Here is a 17818-nt window from a genome sequence, read left to right on the forward strand (position 1 = left end):
TAAAAGACAATTTTTTACAGTATGAATCGAGAGTTGTTTTATGATGAGATTTGTATATTAATAATACAAAATTGAGAGTGAATATATGATGAGATTTGTGTTTGGGATTATTCCTATTCTATGACTTGTACCATGATTTTGGACCAAAATCTACTAAACTCAAATAAATCCTAAACTATGACATAATGAAATGAGTAATTACATATATAGTCATAGTTTAGGATTTATTTGAGTTTAGTAGATTTTGGTCCAAAATCTTGGTACAAGTCATAGAATAAGAATAATTCCTTTGTGTTTTGCTTTCTTAAACAATTCAGTATTTCTGTTTATTTTTTTTTACACAAATGGTAGAAGTATCATGCACACAGATGATCGTATATCTAAGGTCTAAGTAATTTACTATAAAAATAAATTTGGCTATTATTTTTAAATATGTTAATTATATATGACGATTTCGTGATATCTCTCCATTTTTAATAGAGTATTATTAATGATGACATAGATAATATATACCTAAAGCTATATTCCCCTTCTTATTGCCATCTAACACATCGTTGATGGAGATAAATAATTTTGTTCTGATTTTTTCATTTTATAAATCTTGTATTATCTTTCTTGTCTCTCTCTCCCATGAATAATATAGAACGTACTATATATCTATCTTTTCTCGAGGAGAAATTATATTGCCTATATACTCAATAATGTACCAAGTAATTTGCTAAAAAAAATAATGTAAGAAAAAACAAAATCAGATTGAGGGTTGTTCAAATATAACTTATCATTGAATTTAGACCAAAATACATTTTATCTTCAATAATTCATTTTTTTCAACTTTATTTTTAAGTTCAGTCTTTTTTTTATAAATCTCTGTTGATACGTTGTTTTGTTGGCTTTATTTTTTAGTGCAAGTTGTATGGAAAGATGTCGGTTGTTATGTCTTCACTTCTGGTTTGACATCTTTCCTCCTGTATGAAGACCCTTTTTCAGGCAAGTTTCCAGTTTGCTCAGATTGCTTCGCTGGTGTCTTATTGCTGAGTTATTGCCTCGCTACTGTCTTCATTACAAGATATATGCCTCGCTGGTGACTTCATTGCAAGATTTCTCTCGATGCTATCTTCATTGCACGATATTCACCTTGATGGAGTCTTTACTTTGTGATATTCGCTTCAGGCCAGGTAAGGAAACCCGAGATATCTTCCAGGATTGTAAAACTGCTATAAAAGCCGTGTGCTCTCCCTTAGCAGCCTCGACACTCTTGATCAAACACTCAGAGCTCTTAGACGTGCAAGACCGGCGGACTGGGAGGCTGTGTGTTTTGGTTATAAGTGGTGTGTTCTCTCAAACACTATTCCACAAAGATTGAGTGATTGTGAGAGTTGGGTTTTGTGTTTCTCGTGATTGAAGGTTCACGTACTGCTGAAGACTGAAGGTCATCCGAGCCAGGAGGTTGCTCGAAGAGTGGAATTGAGACGGAGCTCAAATTCAGGGGGAGTCCCTGTCTAGGTGATCACTGATAGTAATAGTCTCTAGGTTTTATTGATTTGTTGATTGTAATCAGATATAAACCTTGTGTGTACTATTGACTACAAGATAGTGAAAATTCTTTCCACTGGCACCGTGCCCCCAGATGTAGGTGTGTTTCACCGAACTGGGTAACCATATCGTGTGTACTTTGTTTACTGCACTGTTTTGTTGTTTATCCATATCTGTGTTCAAGCAAGTTGTCAGACACATTGTCAACACATTGTGTGCGACATCTTGCATTTGCAACTAATCAGAATTTCAATCTCCATATCATCTATCTTATACTTCCAAAAATCCAATAACCACATATTTAAAATCATTTTCAAGCTAAAGTTTGATTTTTCCCGGATATTTTGGACGCATGCTGAATATTACTGAAAAGGAAAAGACATTGAATTTTATCAGATTTAATCGGACTTTTGGTGTTGAAAATAGCGGTATAGAACGAATAAAAAAGAAAGATAGATAGATGAGAGAAATAACTGAGACTAAGAATATAGAGTTGAAAATAAATAAAAATAAAATAAATTAAATGAAGTAAAATGATATTTTGGTCTAAATTGCATGTAATAGAAACGAGTATGTCGGGATAGACTACCCTCGAAAAATTTTATCAAAATATTATTGTCTCTGTAATCCTATTAAGACACGACGTAGTAATCGTTATAAGCCCCCATTGTAATAGACATAATTCCCAACTCAAATTATGTAGGAAAACAGAGCGAAGGCTACGCTATATTTTTGTCGTGGGAATTAGTTTTTTGTTTTTTTGTTTTGGCTCGAAGTGGGAATTATAAATTTGTGCAAAGGCTTGGCAATTCGCAACTCAAAAATATATGGCAGCCTTCGTTCGGCTCTTAAAATACTCTTCTTAGTCTTAGGTCTTAACTGGGTGTATATTGTAAATTGAATTTTTGGTGTTTCTGTTAAACTATTTAGCGAAAGTCAACTACTGGGTGGATATATAGGAAACCGTTGACTCAGTTCAGTTTTGACACTCAATAGTATACGCATAAGTCATTCAAATTTCAATTCAAAGGAGCAAGCAAATGAATACATGGCAAACGTGAAAAAAACAAAAAACACTCATTAATCAAATACTACTTTGTAGGAAGACATGAGATTATTATACAAAGCACACCATAATTAAGATCGATATATGCATGTATTATTCACAAGACCCTCCTTTTAAATATTTTTATTTAATCGGAGGAGAGCCTTGAGGCGAAGAGCTCTGATTTTGTTGGAGAAGAAGAGACATGGAATATGTTGATTATGATCAATATGATGATCGACATTTGAAGCCTCTGCCACGTGTACTATTAGAGTTCTCGGATCGTATTGCGTTGATGACATTGAAAACAGTGCGTAGATCAAAAGGAGACTAATTAGCAAGCTGGGATTTACACCACCAACCATTTTTTTTTCTTTTCCTTATGATGATGTGAGGCTTTATATAACGAGTTTATGAGCCGTGTGTACGAAACAACACGTAGCAAATATAATTATCGGTGTTGATAATATAATATGATAGTATTGTTGTTTACGCGTGATTAAGAACGTTGATTAGTGTTGAGTATTGACTATTGGTTATAGGTAAGCGGGTTAAAATCGATGACATGAAGCTTCCGGAAAAAGTATTTTTTTTTTCCTTTTGAGAAAACAAAGAAAAAAAACTCAGAAAGTAAATATATTTGACTGGGAAAAAACGTATATGTGCCTTTCAAAACAGCATATTTGATTAACTCTTGTTGTTTTATTCAATTCCCGACTTCCTTTGAGAGATATATAGACATTTGAAGTTTTGAAGAAAATGAAAAAAAAAAAAAAAACAAAAAAAAACAAAATGAAATGAAAAAACTAATTGAGAAGAGAGATAGGGAGGTGAGAGAGTGACAAAATTGGAAACGAGTGACAGATTTACAAGTCTTGATTGCTACATAAAAGTTGATGCTATAACATTGAGCATGGTGGCCAAGAAAATCAATTTATTGTTTATGTAGCGAACTTTTTATATTTTTTTAAGGTCTTATTTATCACTAACATGTTTACTTTCCATTGTGACTGGTGTATTTGGGTTTAAGACCTTGTGACCTCTACGTTGTATTAAATTTGTATATCCACTGTTTGAGTCTCCAACAATTACTACAATAATTACGTATTCGAATTGACCTATTGCAACGAGATTCTTCAATATCATATTAAGAATAGCTAAAATTTTCAAGCAGATGAGGATAAAAATACGTGAACAAAATAACTAAAGAAACTTGAGTACTAATTAGACTCATTAATACACTAAATAATTTATTTAAAAAAAAGGCTTGATATTTCAAAAGTTATGAACTTTTGAACCATATTTTATAGATCAAAATATCATTATTTTAAAAACTTCATTTTCTTATTTGAAACTCTATTTTCTCTCAATTTTTGATCACTCTCATTTTAACTCTCTATTTCACTTCCAAATGTCAAATGATCACATTTAAAATACTAAAAATTACCTTTTTTTTAATCTTCATACTTTAGGCATGTCTTACAAACTGCTATTGTTGATGTCGAAAACTCAAAAACCACAAATATTATATAAAATATATTTATTTGATTTATTTAATGGGTCTCAGAAGACTTCGTATAAGAAACAAACGATATTAAAAGAAATATTAATACTAAATAATAATAAAAAGTAATCTTTTATTTATATCTGCTGTTTACAAAGGGCGAATTGCCGAACTCAAATGGACTAACTCAACAAATGACCGAGAGAATTTGAATAATAAATAATTATGTTACGTGAGCTTGTGTGTGAAAAATGAATACAACACTTATTATTTATGAGCGAAAAAAAGGATCGTCTCTTGGGCACGTGTCGATCAGCTCGTCCTCGCCACGTCGCGGACTGGTCAAGTCTTAGATCTGATCTTCTCGGCGAGATTGCGAGTTGACCACGACTTCATCAGCACGGACGAACTGGATGACTTCTCTGTGAACTGGGCTTGGACCTTCTCTCATTGAGGCGGACTGGATCATTTATTGGGCCTTTGGTCGAACCGAAGCCCAATAAATAATAAAAAATTATTTTTATACCCCACTTAAAAGATTTTACCCTCCGAAAATTTATCAAAATATTTCCGTCCTTATAACCTTATAAAACCGTCTATAATGTGCCGTTGTAATAGTCTCTATTGTGGTCATAGGCATAATTTGTAATAGGAATTGTGGATTAATTTTGTGCGTGCTTTATCGATAATAGAAGCAAAATGTGAAAGCCTTCTCATTCTCACACTAGTGATCACTAGCTGGAGAGATTCCTGAAACTCAAAAGTATACCCTAGTCTTCTTTGGAGTATTTTTTACAATATTTATGTCGCCACAATTTTTTTTATTTTTGAGATCATCGCCGATCATCTAGATTTATCTTTCAAGAAAGAAATACATGCAAAAAATAAAAATAAAAAACACTCATTTACGTACTACTTTATTGGAACACATATGAGATTATCCACGCATTACACAAAACAGACCGCATAGAGACAACGCAATAGCCAAGGTCGAGATGTATTATTCAGAGCCTTCATACCGAGTCGAGTTGGATATATATATATATATATATATATATATATATATATATATATATATATATATATATTTAATAAGGCGGCGGAGGAGAGCACGGTGGCGGAGTACGCTGCGGCGGCGGCGGCGAGAAACCAATGGGAAAGTTGGATCTAGGCGGCGGCGGTGGAGACCGAACACGGCGGCGCTTTGGAAGAATTCTGATCTTGTTGGAGAAGAAGAGAGATGGGATCATTTGCTGATGATCACCAATATGGGCATCGACTTCTGAACCTTTGGCCACGTGTACTACTAGATTTCTTGAAGCTGAGCCGTATGGCAGTGATGAAAACATTGAGAAGATCAAAAGGAGACTAATTAGCAAGTTGGGATTAATTACATGACCCATATTTTATTTTTCTTGTGATCTATTGTAATGCTTGTTGTTGTACTGAGGCTATACATATATATATTCTTGAGTTTGTGTAGCTGTGTGAAGTAGTAGTGTGTATATATTAACAACTTGTATAGGATAATAGCTGGCGCTAATATAATATGATATTTCTGTTTACGCGTGATCGTGTAGTTGTATATATATATAATATATATAAAGTGATTCCGGTATTGACTATGGAACATATTAGTTAACTTGTTAGGTAAGCGGGTAAAAATCCATGAACATGAAGCTTCGCAGAAGGATATGACGAGTGGGTTTAGCGAAAAACCTTGTCTTTTGAGAGCAAAACAAGTTGAAGGAATATAAAAATATGTCAGCGTTTTTGAGATTTGATTTCTAAGGAACGTACCCACTGAAAAAACATTGACCATTTAGACAAGTGCGTAATAGTTGTAGTCTTGGGCAATTTTTTATTATTAAATTTGTAAGAATGTATAGCTGGTAAAGATAAGATTTCATTATTTCATAACCTTAACACGGTTGGCTGAATGTTGAAAGGCGTATCTAAAAAATGAGAACTTCTTTTTTAAAAAAAAATGAATGGTTTGCAATCCTCGAATTAAGAAGGAATTAAAAACAATTGAGAACTCTCACTCAAAGATGTGGTACCAAATGACCAAAACTTGCCCATAATAAAATATAAAAATATAATATTTATTTCTTGTCCTCCTTCTCGGCCTCTTGAGCCCTCTTGAGCCTCGCACCAAAGTGGCGCTGGTTGGTGCGCTCGAGCCTGAGCTTGTCGTAAGCCTTGAACGACTTCATTTCCGCCGTGATCTTCACGAGCTCAACGCTCGGCTTCTCGGCCACGATCGGCATGAACTCACCGTGGACCTGCGTGGCGTTGCCCAGTTCCTCCGCACCAGAATCGCCCGCCTTTACCAAAAAAATGTATACAAATTAGAAAGGAAAAAAAAAAAAAAAAAAAAAAAACAGCAAAGAATGAAAATGAATCAATCAAGACGACGATATCTTTTATTTTATTTTCTATTTTTTTTTACCTTGGTTTTACGGGCCCGCCTAGGGAAGACGACCAGCTTGGCCTTGTAAGTCTTGAGCCTCTGCACGTTGCTTTGGAGTCCCTCCAGAGACCGATTCCTTCTTCGGTGGTCCACCGATATGCCTATGGTCGGTGCAAGCTTCTTCGGAATTCCAGCTGCCTGAAACATGCCAAAAATTGTTCGAGTTTTTTTTTTTTTTTTTTTAATAGTCGCTGTTATCCAAACTTTGCCTGACTAAGCCCACGAGGCACTGGAAGTTCGATCCGGAGACTTCCAAGCATCTCAACATTCATCCTTACCGGAAGACCCGGGGTGCGACAAAAAAAGCCGATAGGATTTTCTGTTTTTCACCTACGGCTTTCCTGTCTAGCATTTCCAATTCTAACCTATATTCTCAACAAATCTCGCAATGGAAATCAAAGACATTCTCTAGTTCGGAAATCCTTCCCAATTCACCTAATCGGGGCTTTTCTGGTCTCACAATAGAAATCAAAGACATTCTCTAGTTCGGAAATCACTCTCTATTCACCAAATCGAAGTTCTGAAATCACTCTCTATTCACCAAATCGATGCTTTTCTTGTCCCACAATCGAAATCAAAGAAATTCTCTAGTTCTGAAATCATTCCCATATCAGCAAAAATCGAGGTTTTTATCGTCTCGCAGTGGAAATCAAAAGAAAATATTCTATAGTTCTGAAAATCGAGGCTTTTGTCGTCCCGCAATGGAAATCAAATTAGTTCGGAAATCATCCCCAATTCATCTGATCGATGTTTTTCTCGTCTCTCTCGCAATGGAAAACGAAAGACAATATTCTCTAGTTTGGAAAATGAATGAATTACCTTCAACTCCTCGAGGGAAAATCCGCGGCCGTCTCTGAGTTTCATGTTGTACTTCAAAGTCTGTCCGTGGACCACCGGCCGGAGAGCCCCCGCGGTGGGTCTCGGGAAGACTTTCACGGCCTTCTTCTGCCGAGCTGAAGAAGATTAAGAAGAGAAAAACATAGCATTAATATATAATTAATCACAGAAGATCGGCGAAAGTGTCAGTCACCGATTCTTCTACGGGTCTTCCTGGCGGGCTGATCGAACCAGGTCTTGACGTAGTTTTGCCAGTGCTTCTTGAAGTGCCCGTTTGGGATCACGTTGTTGTGCTTCACCATGGCTAATTACCTTTAACCCTATCCAATTACAATCACATTAATATCATTCAAATGATTACAGTCCATTGTGAAAACTTATCACCGTTGTTAACATTTTCAGATACGCTATAACCTCATTTGCAACGAGAAGAACTAACCTCTCGCATCAATATAATTAAAGGAAAGTAAATAGAGAAAATTTCAGAACCGTATGGATTGAGGTTGACGAAATTGATGATGTGAAAGTAGAGATTGAGACGAAGATCGATGCTAACCTGAGATCCGAGTGTCGCAGCGCCGATTAGTTGGAGAGCAGAGAGAGAGATATATATATCGCCAAAACCCTAACTCCTCTCCTTGTCTCGCACTACCTTAGATCACTGCCACGTGTTTAATAGATTTGCCGCGTTTTTATTTTTCATTTTAAGATTTCATATTTTACTTCATAACGTTTTTTTTTTTTCTTGCACTATCAGGGAAAACAATTAATGTATTTATTTTCATCATACTTATCACATCAAAATTAACTATTTTAATTCATTCTTGAAATCTAACGTTTCAACTCGTGTAATTTTCTTTTAATTGTCACACCTACATGTATTTTGATACACACAAATAAAACAAAATTAATTATAAAAAAAGATAGCTTGTTAAACACTCTATGACCTACACCTGAACGGTATTGGACAAATTGCTAAAACAGAATGTATTTCGGATTCGGAACACTTGAACTTCGTTTCTATGGCATAAACAACTTGATTTATGCCACTTATTTTACACATTTTCACAACTGTTCTCAATCTTGAAAGAATCAAATGGGTCCACACACAACATAGACTAGCTTACTGATCTTTCCAAAGTAAATGAAACAAATCAACAGAAGATAGTTGTCCTTCAAAAGCCTTTGTGTGGTTTCTATACAAAGTACATCACCCATGAAGAGTCTATTTCCAGTATCAAGATTGCTTTAGTCCTCTCAACGCCATCGCAAAAATCTGAAGGAAACAAAAAAAACCGAAGAAAAAAAAATTAGTTCAAGCACCATGAAGATACAACACTGTCTTAGAAATTATCCCATTGCTGATAAAAAATAAAAAAATAAAATAAAAGTCCTACACTTGTCCACTTAAAAAACTTGTTCGAATCCAGATCAACAGGAGTGTACCTTCGAAGGTGCATCGGACCGAGGTCTTGAATCTGGACACGGAGGTCGAGCATCGCCGCTGGTTTCCACGTCCACATTTCGACTTCGTTTCTCTTCACTCTCTGACGTAGAAGCGTTCAGACTAACTCCTTCACCGAATTCGGAGGCCAATTTTCCGTTTTCTTCTATTGATTCGCCCATCGTCTGTGTTGTTCTGACCGGACCGGGCGTACTAGTCTGCTCGGTTTGGGAGGTTAGGTTTTGGTCCTTCTTCGAGAACTGAGTCGCCGCAGCTCGTGCCCCGGCTATGGCAGCGTCTAGACTTGAAGACGTGTGAACTTCTGATCCTTTCGATTTGGGAAAGTGCACGGCAACGGAACCAGGCTTCAGCGAGAACCGATCTCTTGGGTCCGGAATCGGAAATTTCACGACTAATGGACATTTCACCGCCGATAGACCTCTAATCGCAGCCTCGTATACCTAACATCAATTTTTAAGCCTCAATAATGAAAAAAAAGAGGGAGCTTTATCGATCAAGAAAACACCTTTTTCTCCAAGTTGTACACGCGTTGATATCCACGCATCTCGAATGGAATCAGCAATTTCTAAAGTTATCCGAAAGAAAGACAGGAAAACGCTTTAGCCATAGTCATACACACTGAGTTGTGGGTAAATCAAGATTCATCAAGAAAGTCTTTGTCGTACCTGAGGTTGCTCACAAAGCCAACAGAAATCAGTCAAAGCTTCGAGCCTCACCTGCGTCGGAGATTAAACTAACAATTAACAACAACAACAACAACACAGAAAGAATAATTAGCAAATATAATCGATAACGCCTTTTTTACCCCTTCGGGAACCATCTCCCAACTGGCAAGCTCTTCGCGTTTAAGACAGCCGACTATTTCAACACAACCTGAATCATCAACCAGGATTAATTATTCTCTCGGATTCGAAAAACTATTGAAGCTTTATATAGAAGTTCATGGTTAGATAAACCAAAGATTTTGCATCGTCGGTTTTGAGTACTACCTAAAAGCCTGGAAACAGGATAGTGATCGGGGAACTTGAGATCGGTAACTCCGTTGATGGCGTAAATCTCTCTGTAGAAATCTTCCATGGCCTTGATCGTTTCCTCGTCCGGGACTTTACTAGCAGCGTGAATCCACAAACGCCCTTCGCTCAAACCAAACACGCGTCACACGCACGCTCAATCAAAATTCGCAAAATCGACGAAAAGGGGTTTCAAATTTGAGTTTTAGGGTTCGTAAAGCTCGAAGCTTTTCAGTGGAAGCGAAGTCAACCAAATAAAGAATGAAAGAAAAATGTGGACGGAGAGAGATCGCGGGATTTTTCGACTGACCTTGAATCGGAGAAGGCCAAGAGCGACCCTCGATTCGCTTGATGCCATGGACGAGAAGAGAAGCCCAAGGCTGGTGCATAGTCAGGCATGGGTTCGTGTAATTCCCTTTCCAGTTCCTCTGATTCATTATGATGATGATTCTCTGCGCTACTCAGATCATTCGTTGATTCACTCTCTTTTTCTTTTTTTTCGTTTACTCAGACTCTTCTGTATTTTCTTTCCCCACGAGTAGAAGCAAAAACAAAAGCCTGGTTAAAGTTCAGAAAAAAAAAATAATAAAAAATAAAAAAAAGCCTAGTTAAAGTCAGTTCGGTGGTTTGATTCGGTAATATGGCTCGATTGAGATCTGACGGTTAGATTTTATGCTAAAATTATCAAGACAACGTTCAGACAAAGCAGTAATCTAGACTAGGGGCTAATGTGCAAACAAAAAAAGTTTAAGAGAGTTGATTTGTTAATTGATGAGGTAAAAAAAATGAAAAAATGAGCAAAAAAAAATAAATTGAGTGAGAGATTGGCTGTGATTTCGTGACAACATTTAGCGAATAATTTCAGTGGTAGTGATAGGTATGTGAGACCATATTTTAACTAACAAATTTTTTAATCTAGCCCAAATTTGATTATATTAGAAAAATAACTCATCTAGTCGAAGTTAATTAAATTAACTATTCAATTATTAATTAATTGAATAATTAATTTAATTAACTTCGTCATGTTGAGCTATTTTTTTAATAAAATGAAACTTTGGTTATTTTTAAAAAGATGGTAAATTATTAGGTTACTGACTAATTGTCCCGAAAATTTAAGTATTTTAGTAGTAACATTTAAATTTTTGTATTTAGTGTAATTTGTATATCAAAGTGTTACACTAAATTTAATATAAAAATTACACTAAATATTTAAGCATTATTAAAATATAATCAATCAATTTTATAAGAGTTAAAGTGTATATATATATATATATATATATATATATATATATATATTTAGAAGACATATTTTTCATTTTTAATAACTCAATTTTTACATCATACATCATATCATGAATTACGTTGAACATTTAAGCATAAATTACAAGATATAATATTCAAACATCAATATTACGTTCATAGGGATTGAACCCTCATCATCTCGCAGATGTCACCTCACAGGCATGAGGTCTTACCACTCTAGCTAAGCCATTGAAGGTATTTTTTATAAGACATATTATTAGTAAATAATTATATTCAATTAATTAAGCTAAAAATATATTATAATAATACTCTCTTTGGTAATATCATCGGAGATAAGTTAAAAATTATTGTAAAAATCACAGTTTAAAATCTCGTGCGAGTTCTGACGTTTATAATTCGCAAAATTATTTGTTTCTCGCGATATCTCGCAGTGTTTTTCGCATTTTGACTGACCACAATTTCTCGTCCGGTTGAAGTTGCAAACTGAAAAAAATCACCCAAAATCAAAACTTATCCTCATATTCAGACGAGAAAAAAGCTTTGCAAATCTGACTTTTTCTATCACAAGATGTGCTTAAATCTCTCATCTTCCCACGCGAGACTTTCATTTTCCATCGCTTATTTGTTCAACTTTGCCCAAATCTCGTGCAATTTCGTCTATCCCGCAAGTTAAGTTTACAAATCTGGGTTTTGAATGATTTTTTTAGATAGATTTCGAGTTTTCTTGTTTCCTTTCCGTGTGTATGACTCAAAATGTGTTTAAACAATGGAAAGTTTCTTTTTGGTAATACGAGGAAGATAGAAAGTTTACAGATCTGGTAAATGTAATATGAGAAAGATAGATTTTTTTTAAATGAGGAAGATAGAAAGGAAAGATGCGTGTGGATTCCAAATTGGAAAACGGAAGCTAGTTGTTTCATTTTTTAATGATTTTTTTTACACGTTTGGGAAGTGGGAACATAGATTTGGGTTTTAGAGAAAAAAGAAAATAAAAAAATTAATAAAATTTTGCGTGCAACTTTTGTGACCATGAGATGAAAAGTGGAAGTGTTGCTAGGGTGAAGATTCACATTGCCGCTGCAGATAATCGAAGAAGTATAAATGTGTGATAAGTGACCTCCAGAAATAAAGGAGGTGATGAGAGAGTGTCTTCTCGTCGTATCCGATACGAAAAAGTCCAAAAGTAATTTTGGAGCGTATCTTCGATCCAAAACCATCAAAGGACTTTGTAGATACGAGTCAGATGAAGATGACGAGGACGATGAGGTCTTAGTCCGATCAACTACGAAGAGAGTGAGATAGCAAGAACTTGTTGAGCAATGGAGGACGGAATGAGAGGAACCCAGTGGATCTTCAGCGGAACCTCGTTTGCAACGATCACATCTCTGGTTCCATCTTATATGACTACATATGCTCACATGATGACTTGCTACGAGTATTTCCAGATGCAAGATCAACAATCTCATACATTTCAGATCCCCAAAAACTCTACATACGAGGAGTGACAGTGACTGTGAACTCTTTTTTATTTTTATTTTTACTATGCTCTGATTCGTATTACATTTATTATATTTTGTGTGGTTTGTGGAGAACTCTCTATTATATGTGTCGTTATTTGTTTTTTTTATTTAGATATCGTAGTGACTTTGTTTGAGAACTCTCTATTATATGCATATTGGTTTGTACTTTGTACTCTATTTAAAACTACGTGTGAAATGTTGAAAACTCTATTTTTAAATTTATTTATGTGTATACTAAATTCTAGCCTAAATCCTAATTGAAAAGTTGCTCAAATATCCCGCGGATTTATTTATTTATTTATTTTGCGATGTACCTCACGAGATGCGGTTTACCATGCAGTACGAGATAGCCCGAAGGTTAATCAAATACCGTGAAATATCATGATACGAGACGAGATATCTCCAAAAATTAAAAGTACGGTTGGACTGCGAGATGCGAAATTTCAATCATTGGTAAAAACTACGTTATATTTATATGTAAAAAATCACATTGTTATTAGGTTAATAATCCATTAATTCATCTTATTTTTTAAAAATAGCAAAAAATTAATTTTATTAAGAAAATAGTCCACAAAATTACAAAATTGACTAGTTACAATAAATTATTCGATTTTTATTGTGAATTAGTGACTTGGAATGAATATATAATTAAGTATATTTTTTTCCCGTGATGTGTAGAGTTGCTCTCTAACCGCAAAATAAACACACACAAACTGACTTCACACGTAAACAAATATTTTCTTTTCTTTTTCATGACAATTGACTTTTCTTTCTTCGATTAATGGGGTCCTACTTGCTTATCACACTCGAAAGTCTTACAAAAAAAAAAAACTTTAGGGGTTTAATTTTCATTACTATACTGTCTAAATTTTATATAATTTAACATTAAACAGAGAAGATTAGAAAACATATATTTATTAGTTTTATATGAATGAATAGTTTAAAATCTTTAGGAGACCTTCTTCACTAACATTTTCTTTAATGAATAGGAAACGTTCATTAATCATCTTGGGTCTTGCAACTTCTTTTTTAAAAGAAATCTCAATAATTTATTTGTTTAAAGAGGCTCAGCTGAGTAATGTCCACTTTTTTTTTTTTTTTTTCCTTCTTCTTTGAATTGAACTCCCAAAAAAAAAAATAACCAACCACACGTATTCGTCTCATTGCTCAAAACGACTTCGTTTTTACAAAAGACGACGAAAAGTCACACCTTTGGCTCTCTCATACTCTTCTTCCTCTTGCCCTTCCTCTTCTTCGTCTCTGTCTCTCAGTCTCACCCAATAAAGCCGTTGACTTTCAAGTCTTTCTCGTCGCCGCGAGAGACCTAAATAACGAATGGACCAATCGCTTTTAGACGACATAATCAAACGGCTTTTGGAAGTCCGTTTTCGACCGGGAAAGCAGGTTCAGTTGTCGGAATCGGAGATCAAACAGCTCTGCGTACACTCCAAGGAGATTTTCTTGCGACAACCCATTCTCTTGGAACTTGACGCACCTGTCAAGATTTGCGGTATCGTTCTAATTCACAACTATTTCCGTCCATTCGAACACCTATATTTGCTAATTTGAGGAACTAGGTTTTTCTTTTCGTGGATGACTGAAATCGGATTCTTTTTAAGCTCCGACGAGACGAACGGAAGATCGCTCTTTAAATATTTTGTATTATTGGGGTTGATTGTGATCAGTATGTTCCATTTCTTCACCTACAGAATTTCTGAGTAAATCTGATTATCTGATTCAGCCACATCAAGTTCAAGATAATTTATTCCTCCGCTCGGATACCTAAAATTGCTAAAATTGACGAACTAGGTTTTCAATTTTCCTGAATTCCTGAACTCGGCTTCTTTGCAAAGCTCAGATAAGATGAATGAAATGTCCCGCGCTTTGAAGTTTAGTCTGATCATCATCATCATCAGCATCATGTTTTAACTTTAATTTTAGTCTATGAATATGATGATCACAAGTCCGAATTGTTCGATTTCTGGTTTTGTAGGTGACATACACGGGCAATACTCGGACCTTTTGAGGCTGTTCGAGTTCGGGGGATTCCCGCCGAAATCCAACTACTTGTTCTTGGGCGACTATGTGGACCGAGGCAAGCAGAGCCTAGAGACGATATGCCTTCTCTTGGCTTACAAGATAAAGCACCCGGAGAATTTCTTCCTCCTTAGGGGAAACCACGAGTGCGCTTCCATAAACCGAATATACGGATTCTACGACGAGTGCAAAAGAAGATTCAACGTGAGGCTCTGGAAGACCTTCACCGAGTGCTTCAACTGCCTCCCCGTCGCGGCCCTCATCGACGAGAAGATTCTCTGCATGCACGGAGGCCTCTCTCCGAACCTCGAAACCTTGGACCAGATTCGGAGTCTCCAACGGCCCACCGACGTGCCCGTCACGGGCCTCCTCTGCGACCTTCTCTGGTCCGACCCGAGCAAAGACGTCAAGGGCTGGGGCGTCAATGACCGGGGAGTCTCCTACACTTTCGGCGCTGACAAGGTCATCGAGTTCCTTCAGAAGCACGACTTGGATCTCGTATGCCGTGCTCACCAGGTTGACCCTCTCGTTGAACTTTTTACAGATCGGTGGTTTGTTTGTTTTTTTTTTGTTTTTTTTCTTTCTAAAAACAGTGATTGCATTTTCGGTTTTACGGAAATGCCCGGGGGCTGATGAGAATGTCAATGAAAATTTAACGAACGACGACATGTTTTGTTCTCTTTTTTAAGAAGAACGCCGGATTTCTCTTTTCTTTTCTTTTTTCTCCGGAATTTAAGCTATGTCTTATTGTTTTTTAAAGAGAAAATGAATCTAATACTTTTTCGAGTAACCCCCGAAAACGGTGTGCCAGAGAAATTTCATCGGCTTTTCCTGGTTTTTTTAATCCTTGGTTTAAAGTACCCATAAGTAGTCCAAGACACCTAACTTTTGTTTTCAAGCCCATAATTGTTTAGATGAGAGCCAAGGTTTAATACCTTTAGTTTCCTTGCCCCAAAGATTGTGGCTTTGGCAGGTGGATAAAAAAAATTATAGAAAAAATACTCAGGATTGTTGCTACACGGAGTCACAGTATTTTGCACTGATTACAGTGGACGGGGTTTAGATTTTTAGTTGATTTTTGCCTCCTGGCTAATAATCAGTTGTTAAAAGTCGAAAGTTACATTTTTCATTATGATTTGAATTTTCAGGTTGTGGAAGACGGATACGAGTTCTTTGCAGACAGACAGCTCGTGACAATATTTTCGGCTCCCAATTACTGCGGCGAGTTTGATAACTCGGGTGCCATGATGAGCGTGGACAGAACTCTGATGTGCTCTTTTCAAATACTCAAAGCGGCGACGTGGGATAGGAAAATGCTGCAAAGTTTTGGGGAGGGCTCAGTTTTAAATATTCCTGAAAACTCTTCTTCCGCGACCACTATATTCAGCAGCACTAGTACCACAAAACCCGGAAACAGTGTACGTCAAAAAACCCGTACTCCAACGTGATACCCTTTAATCTTTGTAAGAGTAAAGCCAAAAAAAAAAAAAAAAAACATTTGGCCTACTTTTGACTTTATTGTTTCTTTCTTGATTCTCAGTCTTTCCTCGGTGCCAAGGTGTGAGTTATCTGGGTTCGGGGAGGGTTAGAGGATGTACTATCAGCCCAGTCGGTGCACGGAACCGTTTCAGGTTTAAGACTAATGTTTAAGCTCATTAAGCATTAATATTCACTTGTAATATTTACAGTTGTAAAATTCGAAAGGAAAATCGTGTTTAGGCGAAGAAATGCAAGAACAAAGTTCGTTTCCCGATATATTGAGGATGAATGATGAAGGTGTCCACTGTATTCAGTTTTGTACCTTCTCTGTACACTACTAGCTGCTATGATATATTATTTCTATCACCTTACTTTGAGACATGAAAAAAAATGTCAAAAAATCTAGTTGAATGTTTTGCTCTCCTTAATCAAGATAAATAGTTGTTATTTATCATTGGGTGGTGTGAGAAAATGATTTTACACATGATCTTTAGTTGCCATATCTTCTGATCATATATCTATTATGAACTTTTTTGCTGTTTAGTATGCTCTAATTTGATTTTTAAAGTAGTGAACTTAATTAGGTATGGACCTATATGGAGAAGCTATCAGGTTTCTAGATATTACTGTTGTTCTTCGAATTTGTTGTATAAAACAGATAAGTATATTTCAGATATGATTCAGTGGACGAAAATCCTTCTGGCCATACAAAGTTAGAATCTTGTCTCCAGAAAGTCAAAAGCTTAGATGTGCAAATAAAAGATGATGGAGGTTTTACAGGAAGTGGTGGAGTGTTACATATAAGATAATGGATTTCATATTCTGAACCCAACTCGCTGACAAAGTTGTCTTATATTGGGATTTGACATCAATCCTGTGCTATTGACACCATTATTGCTCATGGCCCCATGAAAAAAGGCTTAATTTTTGCATTGCATGCAAGTTGTCTCTGAATTATTGTGGTGGCTTTCACTTTGACCACTTTTATTTTTTTATTTTTTTATTTTTTTTAACATCAAAATTGTATGATGTACTTATTTTGTTATTTCATTTTTATTTAAAATCAGAAATGAAAAGTTAGACTTATAGTTGAAATATATGGTCTGGTCTAGCCTATAGCCTTATTTCGATCAGGTGATGATTTAAATCAAGGGGAAAACGTTACACCGCAAGAGTACCCTATATATACATATATATAGGTAAATATATATATATATATATATATATATATATATATGTGTGTGTGTGTGTGTGTGTGTGTGTGTATTGGCTTGAACCTTCGCTAAACCTAGGCATATAAGAAATAATTCTCATGGGATTCTGTTGCGTTCTGCTCGGAACGGAGTATTCCGGTTCCTTGAAAAGTGGCGGAAGGAAATTTCCGCTATGTCCGTCATTGCTTTGGTCTTGCCAGAATTTCGGCCACTTTTTAAAAACAAAACACTTTCTTTCAGTGGTCCGGGAATTTCGGCAAGTACTAAACAAATTTCTTGTTTCGCTTGCCAAAGTTTAATCTCAAGCTTTTTTTTTTTTTTTTTTTTTTTTTACTTCCAAGGGTTTTCTTGTACAGGAGTCATTCAATCTTCTCTTTGAACATTTTTACTTTTTGATAGCGCATTTTGCAGAGCCAAGAAGATGCTATGGAATCTTGA

At 35.8% G+C, this 17818-nt stretch overlaps 3 protein-coding genes across 4 annotated transcripts; 1 reads left to right on the plus strand and 2 right to left on the minus strand.

The window, feature by feature from the left end:
• Window positions 1–6103: 6103 nt before the first annotated feature.
• LOC149382373 (large ribosomal subunit protein eL13y) lies at window positions 6104–8077 on the minus strand. Of its 2 annotated transcripts, none has more exons than XM_089600983.1 (5): window positions 7949–8077; window positions 7586–7704; window positions 7375–7508; window positions 6535–6693; window positions 6104–6409 (listed from the first exon to the last, which is right to left on the minus strand). In XM_089600983.1, exons 2-5 carry the CDS (start codon window positions 7692–7694, stop codon window positions 6188–6190), a joined length of 624 nt encoding a protein of 207 aa, XP_089457109.1. In that variant the 5' UTR covers window positions 7695–7704; window positions 7949–8077; the 3' UTR covers window positions 6104–6187. The 2 variants fall into 2 exon arrangements, with proteins under 2 accessions (XP_089457109.1, XP_089457108.1); XM_089600982.1 differs by having other exon boundaries at window positions 7586–7712; window positions 7949–8052.
• Window positions 8078–8362: 285 nt separating this feature from the next.
• On the minus strand, window positions 8363–10447 carry LOC149382374 (RNA-binding ASCH domain protein). The gene is made up of 7 exons (XM_089629714.1): window positions 10178–10447; window positions 9847–9990; window positions 9663–9730; window positions 9523–9573; window positions 9363–9422; window positions 8839–9297; window positions 8363–8668 (listed from the first exon to the last, which is right to left on the minus strand). Exons 1-7 carry the CDS (start codon window positions 10302–10304, stop codon window positions 8630–8632), a joined length of 948 nt encoding a protein of 315 aa, XP_089485840.1. The 5' UTR covers window positions 10305–10447; the 3' UTR covers window positions 8363–8629.
• A 3395-nt stretch (window positions 10448–13842) lies between these two features.
• Window positions 13843–16620, plus strand: LOC149382375 (serine/threonine-protein phosphatase PP1-like). Its single transcript, XM_089630362.1, has 4 exons — window positions 13843–14160; window positions 14644–15203; window positions 15836–16105; window positions 16228–16620. The coding sequence occupies exons 1-4, from the start codon at window positions 13986–13988 to the stop codon at window positions 16249–16251; spliced, it is 1029 nt and encodes a 342-aa protein (XP_089486488.1). The 5' UTR covers window positions 13843–13985; the 3' UTR covers window positions 16252–16620.
• The last annotated feature ends 1198 nt before the right edge of the window (window positions 16621–17818 follow it).

This window comes from Urtica dioica, chromosome 11 (assembly GCF_054948205.1).
Source record: "Urtica dioica subsp. dioica isolate 48M chromosome 11, U.dioica_male_clone48M_v1_H2, whole genome shotgun sequence".
Taxonomy (NCBI): domain Eukaryota; kingdom Viridiplantae; phylum Streptophyta; class Magnoliopsida; order Rosales; family Urticaceae; genus Urtica; species Urtica dioica.

What these genes read in the sequence shown, in the direction of transcription:
- LOC149382373 (XM_089600983.1), bottom strand. Translation starts at nt 7,694, where the DNA reads ATGGTGAAGCACAACAACGTGATCCCAAACGGGCACTTCAAGAAGCAC. An exon ending in GAAGACCCGTAGAAGAATCG is followed by an intron (nt 7,509 to 7,585) that starts GTGACTGACACT and finishes AATCTTCTTCAG; the next exon opens with CTCGGCAGAAGAAGGCCGTG. An exon ending in TTTCCCTCGAGGAGTTGAAG is followed by an intron (nt 6,694 to 7,374) that starts GTAATTCATTCA and finishes GGCATGTTTCAG; the next exon opens with GCAGCTGGAATTCCGAAGAA.
- LOC149382374 (XM_089629714.1), bottom strand. Translation starts at nt 10,304, where the DNA reads ATGAATCAGAGGAACTGGAAAGGGAATTACACGAACCCATGCCTGACT. An exon ending in TTGGCCTTCTCCGATTCAAG is followed by an intron (nt 9,991 to 10,177) that starts GTCAGTCGAAAA and finishes GTTTGAGCGAAG; the next exon opens with GGCGTTTGTGGATTCACGCT. An exon ending in GGTCCGATGCACCTTCGAAG is followed by an intron (nt 8,669 to 8,838) that starts GTACACTCCTGT and finishes TGTTTCCTTCAG; the next exon opens with ATTTTTGCGATGGCGTTGAG.
- LOC149382375 (XM_089630362.1), top strand. Translation starts at nt 13,986, where the DNA reads ATGGACCAATCGCTTTTAGACGACATAATCAAACGGCTTTTGGAAGTC. An exon ending in CGCACCTGTCAAGATTTGCG is followed by an intron (nt 14,161 to 14,643) that starts GTATCGTTCTAA and finishes CTGGTTTTGTAG; the next exon opens with GTGACATACACGGGCAATAC. An exon ending in CCACAAAACCCGGAAACAGT is followed by an intron (nt 16,106 to 16,227) that starts GTACGTCAAAAA and finishes CTTGATTCTCAG; the next exon opens with TCTTTCCTCGGTGCCAAGGT.